This window comes from Pecten maximus, chromosome 9 (genome assembly GCF_902652985.1).
Source record: "Pecten maximus chromosome 9, xPecMax1.1, whole genome shotgun sequence".
Lineage (NCBI taxonomy): Eukaryota > Metazoa > Mollusca > Bivalvia > Pectinida > Pectinidae > Pecten > Pecten maximus.
In genome coordinates, this window is record NC_047023.1 from 22,924,942 (window position 1) to 22,944,469 (window position 19,528).

Below are 19,528 nucleotides of genomic sequence, written 5' to 3' on the forward strand. Positions count from 1 at the left end.
ATAAAATGACGGAAAGTTTTTCTCCCATTAAACGATATTGGATTTTTTAATATTTGGATAATGTTATCATAATTCCTATATATGCTAACTAGAACTGTGTCTAATCTGATCGATATAATTTAAAGGTTTCCTGATATATGTGTCTGTAAATTCAAACCTCCCACAATCGTTTGTACATATCGCTATATTTTTATATCTAAACTTAGTATCTATTGTGTAATCTGATACAAGTTCAGCTGTAAGGTATAGAGAATATTGCCACGTCATTGGTTGTGAGACAGAAGCTAAAAATTGCTATCTTATGAATTATTCATAGGCCATCTATAGTTAACAATACATTTTATATATATGAACAGATAGAACAAATCAGAGCGTCAACTTATACAAAGACAATGTTTGAAGTCAATAAGCCATTACTGTTAAAGCTACATGTATGATCTATGCAAAAACGAAATCTTAATACAACATCTTACACGGCTTAATGTGTTTCGAAAGGGGAAGCATATCCTGCCGCACGAGTGGCTTCTGCCTCCGCTTACTTATTATACATGTAATAGCCTTCAGTGTTGAATTTCTTCGATATTTGTTACTAACGTGACCAACATGAATAGTTTTTTTTATTCTGTTGTATGAAAGCGTGATTATTTCCTTTCAATGTGGTGAACGTCTCATTTTTGGATAGTATCATACATGTTTCTTCCACATAGTCTAGCATTTGATCTGATATTTTAAACATTTTCCCGATATCATAGCTTTCGTGATGTCGACAGTTGAACATTAGAATACAATATGTTTTTTTCCAGTGATGTCGATTGATGAGGGAAGTTTCATGACTGTAGTATGCTCTCAATGGGAACTATTCTATTGTCTTGTAAATTGAAAAAAAAAAAATGTATGCTAGTCCACTACACTCAAATGATTCTCAATTATATAACGCGAAGCCCTATAATCTTACTTGGTTACTTGGTATACCAAGCAAGTGCGTTTACTTGAAGAACTGACATTTGATTTTCGAATAACGTAGCAGCTTGTGTGCGTGTTTGGTGACCGCTGTTTCGTCTCAATAACCTGTTCTGTGTCTGATTTATCCATGTTTTCCTTCATGTAAAGAAAATCGTGAGACGTGAAGTTTGAAGGTCAGATATTAAATGTGAAGCTTGTGGTGAATCACATTTGCCTGTTCAATGAAATGTTATCACGCAAGATTTTTTATAACGGCAAGTTGTATGTGGTAACATTAAACCGATTGATATAACATATTGTATGTCTTTAGTCCCAGAAACGTATTACATTCATTTTACTTATTCTTTACAGAAAGTATTAATATCCCTAAATAAAACATCTCAAATTGTGCAAAACAGTTGATAAGTTTTCATAATACATTTTATTTTTACAAAATATAGCAAATATGACACAATATACATATTATCAATAATATCATGAAATCACATGCGAATGATCAATACAACATATACATCATAACGAATGCAAAACCCGTCCTTGTGAAATCATAGGGAATGCAAAATCCCGCCCTTGTCAAATCATAGGGAATGAAAAATCCCGCCCTTGTGACTAGTAGTACTACTTATAATACATAGTTCATTCATTTTTTGTCATTTTAAATACGTGAGTGGTACCAGAATAATTATGCTCCATGAATACGAAACTTCTTTTTTTCAATATAGGTTTATTTTTCACTTAATGCACGATTATTGCATAAATATTTTCATAAAACACAAAAAGGGTAAAAATCATATATTGAACGTATTAAATGAAGTTTTAGTTATACAACTGAAAAAGTTTATTGATCTTTTCGAGAAACAGCGTTTAGTGCTTCAATAACCCGGAATATTCTCAGCTTTAAATATGCAGTATTTGATCAGAATATATATCAACACATTAATCGACAGATATTTCAGAATTATTTTACCCTAAATTATTGTGTCGTGGACACAATGATTAAAACAATGCATCTCTAAGTATACAATTAAGCAGCAAAAAACAGTTGGTAGTAGACAAATAATTAGTCGGTTAGATCATTAATTATCTAATTATTTCGTAGTTGGTTGAGGTCAACCTTGATTCGTCCTTCCAAAAGTCATTATTGATAAAGATATTTGTATTTGATACGCCAATCTTTTTTTCAAATCGAGACTTTTTTCTGTATGCTCTCGTTTGATTGCAACAACATAGCTTTGATATGACACACTGTAAGCTACATCAACATACACCATGCACGACAAATACACGAAAGCATGTACGAAAATGCGAAACGAAACGAAGGACTTTTCAGCAAAATTACCACAACACGTAAAATAGCATGCTTCTTCAAATGATTTTCTTTAAACTAATAACGAACTGAACGAAACCTTAACGACACACACGAAAAAATAAAGAAAATCAAAATCATTTAGCATCCATTCTGATAAGGAACCAATGACGAATATCACACAAATCTTCTCACACTAACCAGTCGATCTGTGGGAGAAAATAAGTTAAAAAGGTTCACCTAAACAGGAAAATCTAAAATCTCCGTCTACTTTTAATTATTTTTACCCCGAAAATAGCACTGACCCAGGAATAGCAATAAATATCAGTATATTGTAATAAAGACACAATCCGATAGAAACGAATCGTTTTACCTCATGCGTAGTATGGAAATACCTTATCTACATAATAACTTATTGTACGTGGATAGTTTTTTCCCGGTAGATATGCAAATGTTTTAATATATCCAGATATCCGAGATACATATATCATTAGCATACGGTTTATTTTGATTATTTATACAAATGTACTTTTAAAACATATATTCAATCACCTAAGATCTCAGCATATAAAGACATGAGCTGAAGTCCTCGGTATTTAATGCATTGATAATGACAAAAACGACAGATGTTAATTAAGTACCTCAACTCTAAATAAAACCGATATCACAGAAATAAATCACGAGCACATTTGCTGTATTGGCAACATAAATACTGCGTATAAGATATAAAGTATACACCAGTATTGCTTAATTATCCTTTTCACAGCAGCAATTTTTTTGTCAAACTGTCTGATTTCAGTAAAGACATATTAATCTATCCATCAGCACCAATTACCATCACAGTAGACGGTGACTGATGAGAAGACACTATAGGCTTGTCATAAAGCGACGTTTTAGTCCGACTTCTCTCCGAATGCAACACTCTATCAAAGTCCTCGTGTTTCCCTTCCACTGACACACCTCGTGAGATTGATGGGAGGGTATTTCGCGACACGCTTCTACTTAAGTTCGTTGCAGCTTTCTTACGTTTACTAGTAGGGTCATCACGTTTGATATTGAGAGGTACTCCTCTAATATTATTAAGTCTATCAACATCTACTACTTTTAACACAGCAGGTCCAAGCGTGTTTATAATGCGTCCATTTTCCATCTCAACTTTTGAAACCATTTCCTTTTTTGACACATTAAAGGGATTAGGCTTTTTGAGGAGTTCTTTTATTGCAACAGAATAACGAAACCCGAAGCATACCTCTCTCTTTTTCTTCTCAGGTTCGTCAATTATGTCTTCCTCTTCCTCTTGTTCATCTTCTTCGACGTACGTTTCGATGATGGTTTCTGCTATCTCTTCTTTTTTCTCCTTTTTCTCGTTTTTGCGGAACCTTTTAAGATATTTGTTCTTTTTCGCCTTGACTTCGGCTGCAGGCTTTTTTGTAACCTTTCTTTTTTTGTTCTTCTTTCGGATATGTGCATCGTCATTAGATTCATCATTAACACCGAATACACTATTGATCTGCTTCCTTTCCTCCTTAATGTCCGGAAAGCACGCAATTTTCACGGAACTGATAGAATGAACATCCACATCCATTTCATCATGTTTTTCCCGATGGTCATATTCCATCTCTGATCCATTGAAACTTTCATACGCACTGTCAGTAGATCTAGTGTCTCTGGCTCGGCTGATATCAGAGGGATCTGGGGGAGATATCGTACTGATTTTACGGGTTCGAATCGTTCCCTCCGATGGAAGGGAATAATGGCTGGTTCCGGTTCCGCTAATGGAATGGCGTAAGGAATGCATATTTGGAGAAAGTAGATGACGTTCTATTTCACTGCCGTGGAATGTCATTTTGCGATTGCGATTTCGTGTAATTGATATTGGCGAGAGTTTGCGTGGAGAATTATGCGGTGAATGTAGATAATTTCCAGATAGGAGAGATTCCCTGGAACTTCCAAGTAAGTCTGACGCAGGAGATGCAGCATCCGGTCTTATTGTATTGGAAAATCTCTTTGGTGGAGGAAGGACTGGTTTCTCACCGGAAGCTGGCGTGATAATAACAGGAAGAGAGCGTCTTCCTTTGTTTATCTCTCTCATCCGTTCACTATATGCCATCATGGACTTTTCCAAGTATTTCCGGTTGGTTGTAAACGATTGCATATCTTTGCGATGCATGTTTTCAATGGCACCTAATAATTCCTTAAAATCGTTGTCCTTTTTCCTTCGACGTCCTATAGCGGGTGGACTGTTCTCGCTGTGAACTCCAGACGCACCAACATAACTAGTGTTGTGGTTCCATGCAATGGGTTTACCACCAGCTAGCAGTTTACCCCGCATTCTGAATACAAAGGACGGTCCCAAGGACTATCCGTGCCGGCTGAAACGTGACGTTTGCCCAAGGGATCTACAAATAAAGAACAGTTACTTAGCTCACAGTGTAACTGTTGGGCAGAGGCATTTACTTTTCAGCACTGGAGAGATGTCCAAGTCATAAGCTTAAGTAATACCAATCAATATATCTAACAACAAAATATGGCTGTTTCGGCGATAAGCACGACCTCTACATTTTCTTACAGATTTTCATTAAGCCATTAAGCAAGGGAATCTAATAAAATGTTGATAAATGGTTGTAGCTTATCATAGTTACTATCTGGAGGGATTAAAGAATGGCAATAGTGTCACTATAGAAGACTTATCCTATCGAGCAAACACTAGACGCGCCAATTATGTCAATGTCATCAATACGTCCCAGGCCACTTCAATACAAACCCAGAGTGTATGCTTAGTTTACATAATCCTTTGGATTGTAAAGGAGTTAAAACGCTCCAGGTTATCCTAAAGAAAAAGAAACCTTGGGTTTCACTTAAGCTGGATAGCTAAATTCGGTCAATCGAAAAATGTGTTTAGTCAAAAGAGGACTTTATCGAGACAATGTTGATTATATCTATTTACTAGATTACTCATTGTTACGATGGGGAATGCGATGAATAGATTTTACACTATAGTTATGCGTTAAATGTGAATCGCAAGCTTACCTAAATCACGACTGGCAGTGGTATGATACTGACAACAAGTAGTGTTTCGGTCGTAAAGGATTCTGAAACAAAATAAAATAAGCATATAATTATGTCAAGATCTACTTCTTTTACAATTACGATAATAGCCATTGCACAATATGTAGCGTTCAATTAAAACACTTGTATCACTATATGTATGTGGAACTTTAGCAGTTTGCTTTTTACCAATAGCTAACGTTTTTTGAACTAGATAATGCGTAGACGCAACATCCAAGCCTGAAATATAACTGATATTAAACGGTTTATACAGGTGTGGAACAACGTAAACAATATACACATTCATTAAATAGCATGTTTACGTTCCACTTATGTGATTTAATCAGTGTATCAGCAGGTTTCTAATCCTTATAATAGTTCAACCTATAAAGTAACTGAAGCAAAATAAAGTTAATTTAAATGAATATTTTTCACCTCCAGAAGGAGAGATCTTAAACTTTCTTTTTGAATAATGGGGAACCGTAGTGCGTGAATTCATTTAAAATCTCATTTCGTATTGAAGCATGTCATTAGAATATGTGATTCTGAATGAATCTATTTTTCAGAACAATTCACAAAACATTGACCGATACACGACCCCTTTACTACCCATTTCGATAATATATTTTTTCAGTATTTGTCAACATCGATCAAAAGAAATATATATAAAAAGACATTTTCTACCCGATCGGTGACCTCCTGGTACCCCTATCGCTATATGGAATCACATGAGATATACCGTTTTGTTAACGCGTTGAAAATTCATAATGGGTTCGGTGAAAAGTATAAATATCCCATTGAAATGCTTGAATGATGATGATGACGGATCTAAAAAAAAAATAGCTATAAGATAGTTACATAAAATAGTTCTCTTTAAAATATAATTATAATGATATTATAACCATAACTGATGGCCGGTTCGATGAATGACGAGAATAATTTCATAATGCATCTTGCATAATTATGATGCTGGAACACATCACAAATACAAACAATGGTTAAACATCATAGGACAAATATAGAAATTGATTAATATTTTTATACCGTTACCTACTTTAAATCAAACTGATATTAATGGAACTCAAATTGATTTAACTGATGTGTAATTATGATAAATAATCTGCAAAATGAAAAATACATGTATTTTATGAAAATGTATGAACTAGTAAGATGATATATTATTATTAATGATGATGAAGTAAACGTGATATATTTATATGTAAGTGATGTTCTTTACTTACAAATAAAACCGGTAAGGAACGACCTCTCTGTTAGGAAGGCAGATGTATTATGACTAACAAGATGCTACAGTTAGTGTTTAAATATACACGTGTAATAGGACTCGGAAGTTTTGGTCTGTTTTCGCAGTAGCAGGGTAACGTTAAAACCATAACCCTACATATAAAAGACTAGTATTTCCCAGCTGTCAATCAAAGGGAACTCCCACACCCCCTGAATTCGTACAGGTGTATTTTTACATACTCGAGATTTCGTGACGTCAATACACTATTACTAATCACAACAAAGCTGTCCGCGACAGCAGTGGACTATGGTTCGGGCTATCTAGGCACACCTCGTGGTCTGATCTCAATACAGAGTAGCGTGATCTATATCTACAAATATTTAAATATCCCTGATCATCTATAGTGTTCGTATTGTAGGGTAACAATGTTATAGACGGTGCGCTATACCAATAGTATTCTAATAGATTAAGTTTGGATTGCTGATTTTTACTACTTGAACCCAACAGTAGAGATTCGATGGCTTTGTTCCAGTAGTCTTGTACTGTAGCATATGTATGTGAATGTCTGTATTTTCGTTACTGGTGTCAAGATCGCGTTTACTCTGGTTTGTGATGATTGTGAAATGTGAAACAGTTGCGGCTAAATTAAAACGACAGGCGCCACAATCAAATGATCTCGAAAAGCTCGGATCAAACTTCATCTGTGGGCTGCGGTTTACCACATCTTAAGAAAGATTTGCTAATGACGTCAAATACTTGAGTATTTTGAAAATACAGCGCGTTTTCTGTGAATTTATTGTTTGTGAGTTATGTTATGTAGTCAAACATCTTAATGGAAATTAAATTCCATAAAAGAGGCACAATGCCATTGTTTTCTAGTAGTGCGCATTACAAATTGGACAAACTTAGTACATGTAATAACAAAGTAATACACAATAATGAGTGTATGTACATGTACTCCGCTGAGGCACTGTATCGCAGATAAATTAATTAATTAAAACAATAAATATAAAACGACATTGTCATAGAAACATGGCGCCATAGTATGTTGCTCTCTATTTATACATTAAAACATATGAATGTCTGATTTTTTAATCGGCGGGCAAGATATTCGAACAAAGATCTGTACAAAACCTAAATGTTATATTTTGCTTGAGAATACACAAAAAAAATTAAATAAAAAAAACAACAACAAAAGAACAGACAACAATGATTTTATCCAATCATTGAGAAAAATCGCCGATGATTGTGAGGATATGACTTTATTCATACCTTGTTTGTGTATGACATAACTTAAAGTAAATAAATGTATATATCTTTTAAAAGAAAATTATGATATTAAAAACATCAATTAAAGGCGATCCAAAAAGTGGAAAGAAAGAGATATACATCTGCTATATCCAGTTTGCAATAAATGAGTATTTCAAGGGGATGCTCTCGTAGTGAGCTATATAAGCAATGCCTCTTCAGCACACAATAGCGATAATATGAAAGTATTATTATGTTTTATCATGGAGTAAAAGTGATATATACTTGTATACGAATTACGATAGATCATACATATCTGTTCAATAGTGAATCCTTCATGTAGGTGACCCCACAGGGGAGGCAATGCACCACGGTGCTTTATCCTCTCTACCTACAGGTACAGGAGACATACTGTCATGTATTTCGTCATAATCCTCCTTTATCATATCTAATTATAGTCTCCCTAGATTATCACACGATTAGTGACTTTATAACAGGCTGGGGGTATCAAGTGGTTATCTTAGTGGCTATATTTACCCTCTTTTATCAACACCGTGTCACTTTGACTAGTGGGTACCCTTGTGTGTCATATCTGAAGACAATGGTCGATAGTGTTAAGATTGCACGATCTTATAGAGTGGGGGTCATTATTAACGATGTGGAATCAATTATATCCTAAATGGGAAACAATTGTTCAGAGAAAACCAATTTATATATAATTGGTTTATTTCAATCGTGCTTTGAAACATTTTATGTATATCCATTTATAGGTTACATTGTGTGTAATTAAAGCTCATGGGTGTATGTATGGCATTGTTTAAACCATTCTGGCACATTGACACCTGATTAAGTGTTTGAACATTACCACAGGAAGCACAGTAGGTGTTACGTTAGATATCTATAAGATGTTAACTTATGATAATAAATCAATTATGATATGGTTAAATATATCATAATCTCTACCGCTACGTTTACCCATACGTGTGGGGCGTTAAAAACCTATTGTCTAACGACGTTCTCATTGTGAAGTATTTCTGTGGAAGTGAAGCACGAGGCCAATGAAGTATAATTATTAACAAAATCATATACGTATCATTGGTTTACATTTAAATCAAAGCAAGTACAAAGAAATTATATTCTGTGATATATGCTATATAATGAATATCTTTTCTCTCTATGTCCTATATATTAAAATCCATTGTCTTGTTCATGAATCGCATCAGGTACGTAATGCATTTCCGATGGTTGCCTTATGAGTTGATTGATAAATTGATATTGAAAATTCATAACCTTAATAATCAGTTCTGTCTTTGAGGACATGACCTACTGGCCCTGATACATATGATGGTGTCATCAACCAAGCTGAAGTCGTTTAACGGTACCACTCTGATTACCTTTGTATTTTCCATGAGTTTCCTGGTTGATAGTTCCTTTGTCCATAGCTTTAATTTCAATTTTGAGTTTCGTTCAGTAAATATAATGTTCCTGTTTTTTAATCAAGAGTCATTGCAAAATTCAAATATTTAAATTGTAGTTAAATCATCTAAACTTATTAAATGTATATTACCAATAACACGGAAAAAAAAAGAAAAAAAAATAATTTGTTAGAGTTGTCCCCCTTCGTTATTACTCTTTTACTTGTAAGGTAACGCGATTATTTGACAGACTATGGAAGCCTATAACTTCGATATTCCAGTACTTCCCCAATACTTATACAAAGGGGATATTATTCGGTACATTTGGGACGACCATAATTCCCCCACGATACCTGCCTTCCTTGAGCAGGAATTTGAAACATTTCAAGTGTCCTAACACCTTTTTGCACTTAAGCATTAAAATCGACATAAAGGACAGCTAGTTCTGATGTTTGTGCTATCTTGTTTGAGGATACGCATTTCATGTAGATTCCTTGTTGATGAAATGTTCTAAAGCTAAAATCAGACCGTGTGACTTCGTGGCGATAAAAAAAGTGCATTTACAAGGTCGAACCAGTTATTGCCCATTAACTCTGGACTGTCTTGACACGTAGGAATGGGGTAACACCAATTTACCGCATCATCAAGCATCGAAACTAATCCAATTCGTCCGCCTCATTTCTACTACAATGATTCACGGGATGTCTCTATTACATACTTAAGAATTGCTTGATCGTAAGATTGATAAATGTAAAGGGTGGTGATGTACACTAGAGATTCCCCGCCTTTGTAACCATTGAGATGCATAGAAGAACGTGTGACCTGTTCACCTTTCGTAGAAGCTACGTGCTGTTTACTACTGATAGATATTTAATAAACAAATGTTTTTATATTGGGAAAAGTAAACATGAAAGTTTCACATGTTTTTTAACGAGTATTTGATATCTCATTAAAGAAATAGAACATAAAAAGCAAATTAAAATATGAAAGGTGCATAATGTAAACCCTGAAGGGTCTTTAAAAACATCGACAACAAGAAGACCTTGGGACAGATGGTAACGACTTTGAATTATGACAGTTTCATTGTAATTTATTCTTGTTCCCGACAAAGAATCAAAAGTGTGATTTGTTTGTACAACATGAAGAACATATAAAAAGGTAAAGCTGTTTACTTCTGTGATATTTACATGAATATCATGTAACCTGTTGACTAGTGAGTCAACGCTAAATTTTATTAACCTCGCTTCCCGTGAGAATGGCTAGATAAACATGGAGACCAATTACTATGTACGAAGAGAATAATGTCATGCATCCCGGAATCGTCAGTGTCGCCTGCTTTATCGATGATACCTGCAATGTAAATCTAGGTCATTTCCAGAATATAAAGATAATATTCCCCAATTAGATCATGGTGTATATCATAAAACTTTCCTAAATAATATGCGACAGATGTCAATTGTACTTTAGTAGACGGAAACCCTTCTTTATTTCTACGCCTGCAGTTAATAGAGGGATACCGTTATGAAGGCAAATCGGTTGCATCTATAATACATGTAACCTGCAGATCATTTGCATTGGAAAGGTAGATATAGTGATTAACACCGCAGATGTAAAATAAAGTATGTTGTTGTATAATATGTTAAACACTGTGTAATATATATCTTGACGAGCTTTATACATATCATATATATCGCCACAGATGTGTGTTATCCCATCAGACATCAAGTCATATCCATAATATTGGATGTCTTTGTCAAACATTAGTTTGCATGTAATGGGTAGACTAGATCAGGTATGATAAAGTAGTGGAACCAGACAAACTGGTAATAATGGGTTAAAGGAGTTCCATAGTGCGGTATCAGTTTGATTTGTTATTCAAATAAATGCAAAAAGGTAATTTCTATTTGGATTACAAAATTTATAATATTCAGAGCTTTGTTATCTAAAGAGCAGATCATAGCATCAGTAATATGATCACCAAAACAGAAAATATTGGCATAATAACGAAATCTAAATTACAACTAGAAATCGACAAAATGAATGCAAAATATAAAATCAACATATTTTACATGGAAAACATTAATAAACTAATGAGAACAAAGTACTCGGGATTGGTAAGAGTCTTCTGCCTCATCGATAACACCGTCGAGTAAATGTAGGTCATATTATCATTAGTTATAGTTACAAAAGCTACATATTGACTAATTTCGTTATCTCAAATTCTGATAATTCCAATACCCAGCTAAATTCGTTTTGAGAGTGAAGTTTTATGTAAATATATTTAATTGTTTGAGAATACTGTGGATATCTCTAATGCGTTTTCATGACCCCCACAGACTTCGAAATGAAATGTATAACGGATAAAAACAACAAGAAATACTAGAATTATCAACATATTACCAAGTACAATAATCCGCTTGATAACTACGTAATCGTTAGGAATTTCCTTCGATCAAAATCAGATAAAAATATATTATTCATGCGACCAAACACAACAAAAAACTCCATGTTCATAATAGCAAAGCAGTGAGTGAAGAATTACATTTATGAATTTATATAAAGAAGTCTGTCAATACGGGGAACATGTCAAGACCACCCCAAAATGAAATGAATATTTAGTGTCTGTCGTTTAATCCGGGAATTCATAACAATCATTATCACTTCAAGTTCAAAAAGAACATGTGATGGAACATACAGTGGTAAAATGAGAGAACAACATAGAAAGTAAGACACCAAAATGATGCCAATATTTTTTTTTACGAGTATGGGAAACAGAAAAGAAAATCTGGTGTTATCTTATGAAAGCATGGCAATATTTACCTACAATTGAAACGGCACTCATAACCAGGTGCTGTGTAAGGCTAATAGTTTTCTTCAATCTACGCGACAGGACGTCTGCTGTCGGTCGAGAACAAGTTATCGGCAACTTTCTTTCTAAGTTAAAGTGCTTTGTGAGAATGTATTTAATATATAATAAGCGCTATTCGCCCATAGATGGAAATCATATGACGATGAATTATTTATTACATGTCGTATTAAGAGGGAGCGCGAGGGGACCAATTTAAGGTTAGAGTTCAATCCTAATTGATATCAATAAGTCAAAATTCAGTGTTATCTTCGAAATCAGTCTGGTCTTGAATTATTCCGCATATTGGAAACACATAAGTCTTCAGAAAATTACCTGTAAGACTACACCGCTAGAAATGTTATAATTTATGAAGAATCATAAGGTGTATTAGCAGTCTTTAAATATGAATTATAAAAATTAAATGATATCGAAATAATGGTCATTATAAGCCTGAGATTTATGCTCTGTTTATTTTTTGTATGTTTGTGATTAGCATGATTTGTAGCATTCCAGTTAAAATACCTTGATCAAAACATTGATAGCCAATAATACCGTCGACCATTGATGTTCGTAGGAGAAATGGATATATCTAAATGAATTATGTCGTTATGTTTGTAGAATTTTGTGGTGTGAAAATACCTACAGGAAAAAATAATAATCGATATTTTGTGCAATTTTCTACAATTAGCTTGGTCGTTTGTGTGAACCATCGATTATCAATTATCATTTGACTTGATGTTCGTCACGAGAGACAATTAGTGTTGGGTATGTGGTGACCAAACAAGTATCGATTACTGGTGATGTGGTCCTTTGGGCAGTTGGATTGTGTTCTAACGATTAGCATGATATAAATACAGCAAGTGTCGTTAGAGTAATACAAATCTTCAAACAGGTATTTATTTTGGAAACTAAGTTGTCTAATTGACTAGCTTCGATTTTACATGAAAGTCTTTTATTATGCTGGCGCTGTTCATTGTTTTCTCTCTCTTGATCAGTGGGATGAAGTGAAATGATGTAACCTGTCTCAGTGTTGCTTTGATGTTGTTTTAGTGTTGTCCTTGTGTTGGCTTAGTGTTGTCTAATTGTTGTTTTAGTGTTGTTTTAGTGTTGTTTGAGTGTTGTCCTTGTGTTGGCTTAGTGTTGTCTAATTGTTGTTTTAGTGTTGGTTTAGTGTTGGTTTAGTGTTGTCTTAGTCTCGTTTTAATGTCGTCTGTGTTTTTTACGTGTTGTTTGGTGTTGTCTAAGTGTTGTCTCAGTTTGGTGTTTGTGTTGTCTTAGTGTTGTTTGGGTTGTCTTAGTGTTGTCTTAGTATTGGTTTAGTAACATCTTTGCGTTGTTTTAGTATTGTCTCAGTGTTGTTTTAGTATTGTCTCAGTGTTGTTTTAGTATTGTCTTTGTGTTGGTTAAATTTTGTCTGTGTGTTGTTTTAGTGTTGCCTAAGTGTTGTTTTAGTGTTGTTTTAATGTTGTCCTATTGTTGTTTAGTGTTGTTTTTTCCACGCATAAGAAAACGAAGTGTAAATCGATACAAAAAGAGAGTAAAACAGATGCGGGGAAATAGCAAACAAAGACACTTTAATTTGAAATAGAAATAAAGGGGAGACAACTAAAAGTAAATATCGTATTGACATCCAATGAAATGCAGAGGAATACCATACACATGCAATTAAACTGTTTACATATTTAGAGACTGAGAGGATTACACTGGTACGGAAATAGATCTGTGGTGAGTTAGATAAACGAAATGGTTCTCATAATAAAAAAAACAGGAGAAAACAGGAGAACTAAAAAGAAAAAATAGGTCAAGATGATACGGAAGAAAAAGCGTCCTCTACTTCATCAACGACACTCGCCATATAAATCTAGGTCAATATCAAGAGGCAAACATTGTAGAGAAAATAAAGGTAGTCAGATTTAATCAATGTTCAGAATGGTAAGTGTGATTTGATAATAAATAATGTTTAAAAAAATCACGATCGTAAGTGTGATACGATAAAAAAATTAAAACAAAAAATGGAAATTACATTTCTTACAGCGGCAACATGATTTCTGATACACCTTTATTACAGGGTTGGTTGACCTGGGTAATTAATATGATTGATAGAGGTAGAGACTGTGACGATTTCCATGTTACCGTTAACAGTTGGTGAATAGCAAGCTTTGGTATGTTTCTGTCGGAGTTGGCAAATACAAAGATATCAAATACTTGCCAACTATAATGTAATTATTCCGTCCAATTCAGGGGGTCGCCTCAGACAGTTTAACAACAGTTTATTAGACAAACGCAAGACACGGTTAAGTAAATATTGTTTTAATAATATACACTTATCTTTATTTAATAATTTTATGATTCGTTATTCCATGCGATTAATCTATTTTATGTATTTTTAAAATTAAAATAAAAAAGTATTGTAAACTTAAAGCAAACTTCTGCTTTTGTAATTACAAAGACATGGTTTCCACTATGTAGTTTTGCAATCATGGTTTCCACTATGTAGTTTTGCAATTAAGAACTAAATTATTATATTTATGTTTCCTAAAAGAAAATGTTCTTGTATATTGGGACAAAAGTTTTGTTGTATTATGTCCGCCATAGAACTCAGTTTGTTTTAATTTCCTTAGAAAGCAATTCGATCTTTTTACTTTACGACACAACGATATAAAATGTAAACGACATTTCTACAAAATCTAAAAAGGAGTTACACATGTATTAATTACGAATATGGACATACCTGTTTTCCATTTTGGTAGGTACCGAGTTCCAGGAAAGTTCCAGTTTATTTTACGACACAACGATATAAAATGTAAACGACATTTCTACAAAATCTAAAAAGGAGTTATTGATTACGAATATGGAAATACCTGTTATCCATTTTGGTAGGTGCCGAGTTCCAGGAGCAGTTGAAGAATCCTTATGTTCGCCAGCCACACTTTCCGAATGTCTGATATCTCTTAAGTGCCAGTCACTGCAATGTTTCTGCTAATGACCAAGAACACAAAACCCTCAATCATGGAATCGATAAAGCAGTAACCTCAACACATAAATCCACAAAATATCGACATTGTGTCACAAATTGTCCAAGACATAAACATATGTTATCAAGCCTTCATAACTTGTACAGGTGTATAAAAGATACGTGAAATACAACAGCGAGGATTTTAACAGGTACCCGGTGATCTGATAAGATATTCAAGCTTTACATTAGGTGATTATTTTAAATCAATCCCTCGTTTATGGTTGCGGATTCATTAGCCATAACAAATCGAAGACCGATAACATAACAATATGTCTGGTTCAATAAACCACCAGGTCGAAGTCGTCATCGGGCCGTGTTAACATTTATAGGCCTGATAACCCTATTAACTGTTGAAAGAAATTTCACGTATATTCTATATAATAATAGTTTTTAAGAAATATGATTCCTCGTCTTTGTAACTTTTACCTATCTGCATGTGATAGGATTTAAAGCGCCCACTAATATCAAGCTTTTGGATTGATTTTAATATTGTTAACACAGGTAAATAATACATATGTACAAACACTGACAGCTATCTACTGCTTGCGACTTACCAGTGTCATGCACATTGATTTTAAAATATCTTAATTTACCGAAATATTTTGTGTCCAACCATGCCGCGATTGTATCGAAAATCAATACATCTGTATGAACACTGATTTTAACACCTGATGCGCTCGAGACGACGACGAAGTAGGGATTCGTTGTTTGCGTAAGTGGTTTAACTGCTGACTGTGACAATGGTAAAACAGCTTTTTCTCACACTCAAACATTCCGAAAGGTGTTTGCAAGGTCGCCATGTCAAATGCTTCTCAAAAAAAGATGGCTTTGTTAACTGGCACCTGCATTATAGACGAGAAACCAGGAGTGGTAGACAGTACCATTTGAGCCGTATTGACAGGAAACTGAATCAAATATTTATCAAAAATGAATAGTATAAAAGGATTTCTTATGTTCTTACATAAAAGATAATCACGTATTTAATCAAATATTTTTGCCGAACTGCTACTGCTACAGATCGATAGACGAACTGACGTGGAAAGACATTGTAAAATAATAATGTAAAACTAACCTAACATCTACATAACAGCCTCATCTGTCAGTAAACCATCGTTACACTGACATAGCTTATCAGAAAATTTCGTTATACTGTCATTTTGCATCAATGAACCATAATTATACTGTCATCGCTTGTCAGAAGACATCGCTATACTGCCATCGTGTATCTGTTAACCTTAGTTATACTGCCATTCTTTGTCGGTTCAACCACCTTTTAATGCCATCGTTTGTACATGTAGGTAAAACCTCGTTATATTACAATCGCTTTTCAGTAAAACAATTCTACAGCTATAACCTCGCTAAACTGCTATGAGTTGCCCCGTAATACATTTTCATATTTTCGTTACTTGTCCAGTAAAACTTTCCTTCACTGCCACCGTTGGTAGAGCTGTAAAAGGGGCTGCCATATCGAAGGAGGCATATTGATGAAAATTGACATCGACTTACAATTAGCTTGGTAATTATGTGACGGAATTTCACTATATGTATGGAATCTTATTTCAGTTAGTATCTTGATATATATCAACAAATATATCATATTTTCTATTTTAAGCTGGTCGCTGGCGAACTAAAATGGAAATGTGGAGCAACTATTTTCAAAAATGCGGATGAAATGCGAACGAATAAAGAACACGCTTTTCATAACCAAGTCCACTGGGATAACCCTTTGCTTGAACACGACTACTTTAAAGTTTATTAATGTTATGCTCAGTTCCGTAATGTTCATTTAGTGATTTGCACGAGTTAATGCGTTTTAATAAAATTATTCGAAGGAAAATGCCACTCTACACACTGTTGGGCTATAGTGCCAAAAACGACACAATTTGTTTTAAAGTACATTGGTATAAGACTGCCATTAAGTTGTCTTGATGAATAACTGTCTTGATTAGCTAAACAATAAGTGGCTTTGTTGTCACTCACCCTTCATATTACCACTTATCAAGCTGGACTATTATCAGCCAAGTGATATTTCCAATGATAAATCAAATATGTGACCGATACACCAGGTAGGTATCGTTAGGATCTATATGTAACTTAAAATTCATACTTTGATATATCACTGCTATATGAACAAGTATTCGACGTTGATATCTTTACTTGATATTGCATAATCATGAAAGTCACAAGAAATGATTCGTCACCCAAAAAATACAAAAGATGCAGTAACCGTATAACCGAATGATTTCAAAAATTATAAAGGTAGTTTTCAATTAATCAAGATACAAGCTATATATACAAAGGGTGCATTTAAATCATGAATATTGCACAATTTCCTCGTGTAATATAGATATACGGTGTACTTTTCTTTGTATATATTTATTAACTTAAAATTAAATACAAGTGCAAAAAGTGCGTATGTAAATATATCGTTGAAGATTCAGATTACCTCATTTGTAATACTCAACCTGTCTTGACCGACCTACATGCAATCAGATTTTTTTTAAAACAACAAATAATACCTACATCATAACGAATCTATAATTCAAACTCAAAATTGATTATAGTGAGTTGCATGGAGACTCATGAACAAGAATAAGTCTGGATGTTCCGGAAGAGTAAGCGACTTTTGTTTCATTGACGACACCCGCCATATAAATCTAGATCAAATCCAGGTCAAAATTTCTAATGAGAGCTAGGGACCACTAGGCATATCAACACGTCTGACGTCATACCGCATCCAAATAGAATATTTCTAAATGAGATTTTGATGTCGACCATAACACTTTCCCATTGTCGCCATCAACACTCATCTCTCGAAACCTTATTAATTTCTCCGTCAGTAATGGACATCTATCATGGAAATCGGGATAATGCGAACAAGCCCTTGAATATTGAATCAGCTGAGACACCGTAGCTAGGGGCTGCAGGAATGTTACTATCTAGAAAGGGGAAATTAACAATTGAAACTTGAATTGAAATTGAAACATGAAACAATCTGTCTTATCCGGATAATGATATAAAAACCAATGCAGTTCTAAGCCAACTTGTGTATTTAATGCTCCGTGAAAAATGGACATTGTAAACAACAATAAAAAATTAAAATATCCATTACCTGTTCATCAGATTATAATTCCTATAACGTTATAATCTAAACCGTGTTTGCTTTTATCTTGTCGTGTTTCACACCTAAAAAATTATTTCAAATTCATTATAGACATCATCAGTCCTCGTCAAAAGTGTGCCAAGTGGCTGCCATTTTGATTTGATGATCTGATCCTACACCCATGATTCATGAAAAGATAGTGTTCTGTCGCCATGTCAAGCTACTTACAGCTGTTAAATTTGCTTTGATATTTGAGCCATTCTATCTGACTTATTCATGTTAAACATTTGGATCGAAGCTATAATATTGTATAATGAACATTGAAGTGCTTAAATAAAAAGAAACTGCAACTTACTGCTCTCATTTCAAACAAATCCCGGTCCGGTTACAAAATGGAGGTTAAATCCCTAGACACTGTCATCGTACAACTCCCTGTACTATCACAGGGTGTCATGTTAACATGATAAACCAGTCACACAACAGTCCAATAAATGTAGTGTAGGGGTATTTATTGTGTCGTAAAAGGAATTAAAATTTAGTTCATGTACGAATGAATCCTGGATTGCATTTAAATGGACGTTATCATTATCATTGATTTAATTTTCTCTTTAAACAGAATTTGATAACGCCTAAATTATTTCGTTAACTCATATTATGTTTTTTTTTCTTGATTACAGCTTATTATTGTCATAGTGTTTTGAGTACATTCGACTTTGATCTTTCAAGGGATAACAAGTTATATATATATATATAGCGAAGTGATATTTATATTTATTTAATTTGAAAGAAGTAGGTTTCTTGATAGACATACTTAGTTCTTACAAAAATATGCATACAGATTTAAACTTGTTCTGTAATAATATAGGAATCCGATCAGGCTAAGTCTATTGTAGTAATAAATACATATCCTCATCCGACATACACCTTACTACAGATACGTAACTTGTCTAACAATAAGGTAGTAATAGATATGTAGCCTCATCAGACTTACACCTTACTGCAGATACATAACATTGTCTTACACAAAGGTAGTAACAAATACGTATCCTCATCAGACATACACCTTAATACAGATACGTAACTCGTCATACACACAGATAGCAATAAATATGTAGCCTCATCAGACATACACCTTACTGCAGATACGTAACATGTCTTACACAAAGGTAGTAACAAATACGTATCCTCATCAGACATACACCTTAATACAGATACGTAACTCGTCATACACACAGATAGCAATAATACGTATCCTCATCAGACATACACCTTACTACAGATACGTAACTTGTCTTACACAAAGGTAGTAAAAAATATGTAGCCTCATCAGACATACAC

The 19,528-nt window shown here is 34.0% G+C and overlaps 1 protein-coding gene across 3 annotated transcripts; it reads right to left on the reverse strand.

Moving 5' to 3' along the window:
- Positions 1–1,365: 1,365 nt before the first annotated feature.
- LOC117334040 lies at positions 1,366–18,636 on the reverse strand. Of its 3 annotated transcripts, XM_033893460.1 has the most exons (4): positions 18,546–18,636; positions 14,933–15,050; positions 5,300–5,361; positions 1,366–4,668 (listed from the first exon to the last, which is right to left on the reverse strand). In XM_033893460.1, exon 4 carries the CDS (start codon positions 4,599–4,601, stop codon positions 3,084–3,086), a length of 1,518 nt encoding a protein of 505 aa, XP_033749351.1. In that variant the 5' UTR covers positions 4,602–4,668; positions 5,300–5,361; positions 14,933–15,050; positions 18,546–18,636; the 3' UTR covers positions 1,366–3,083. The 3 variants fall into 3 exon arrangements, with proteins under 3 accessions (XP_033749351.1, XP_033749352.1, XP_033749350.1); XM_033893461.1 differs by lacking the exons at positions 14,933–15,050; positions 18,546–18,636 and adding an exon at positions 14,803–14,821; XM_033893459.1 differs by lacking the exons at positions 14,933–15,050; positions 18,546–18,636 and adding an exon at positions 6,559–6,653.
- Positions 18,637–19,528: the final 892 nt, after the last annotated feature.

What these genes read in the sequence shown, in the direction of transcription:
- LOC117334040 (XM_033893460.1), bottom strand. Translation starts at nt 4,601, where the DNA reads ATGCGGGGTAAACTGCTAGCTGGTGGTAAACCCATTGCATGGAACCAC.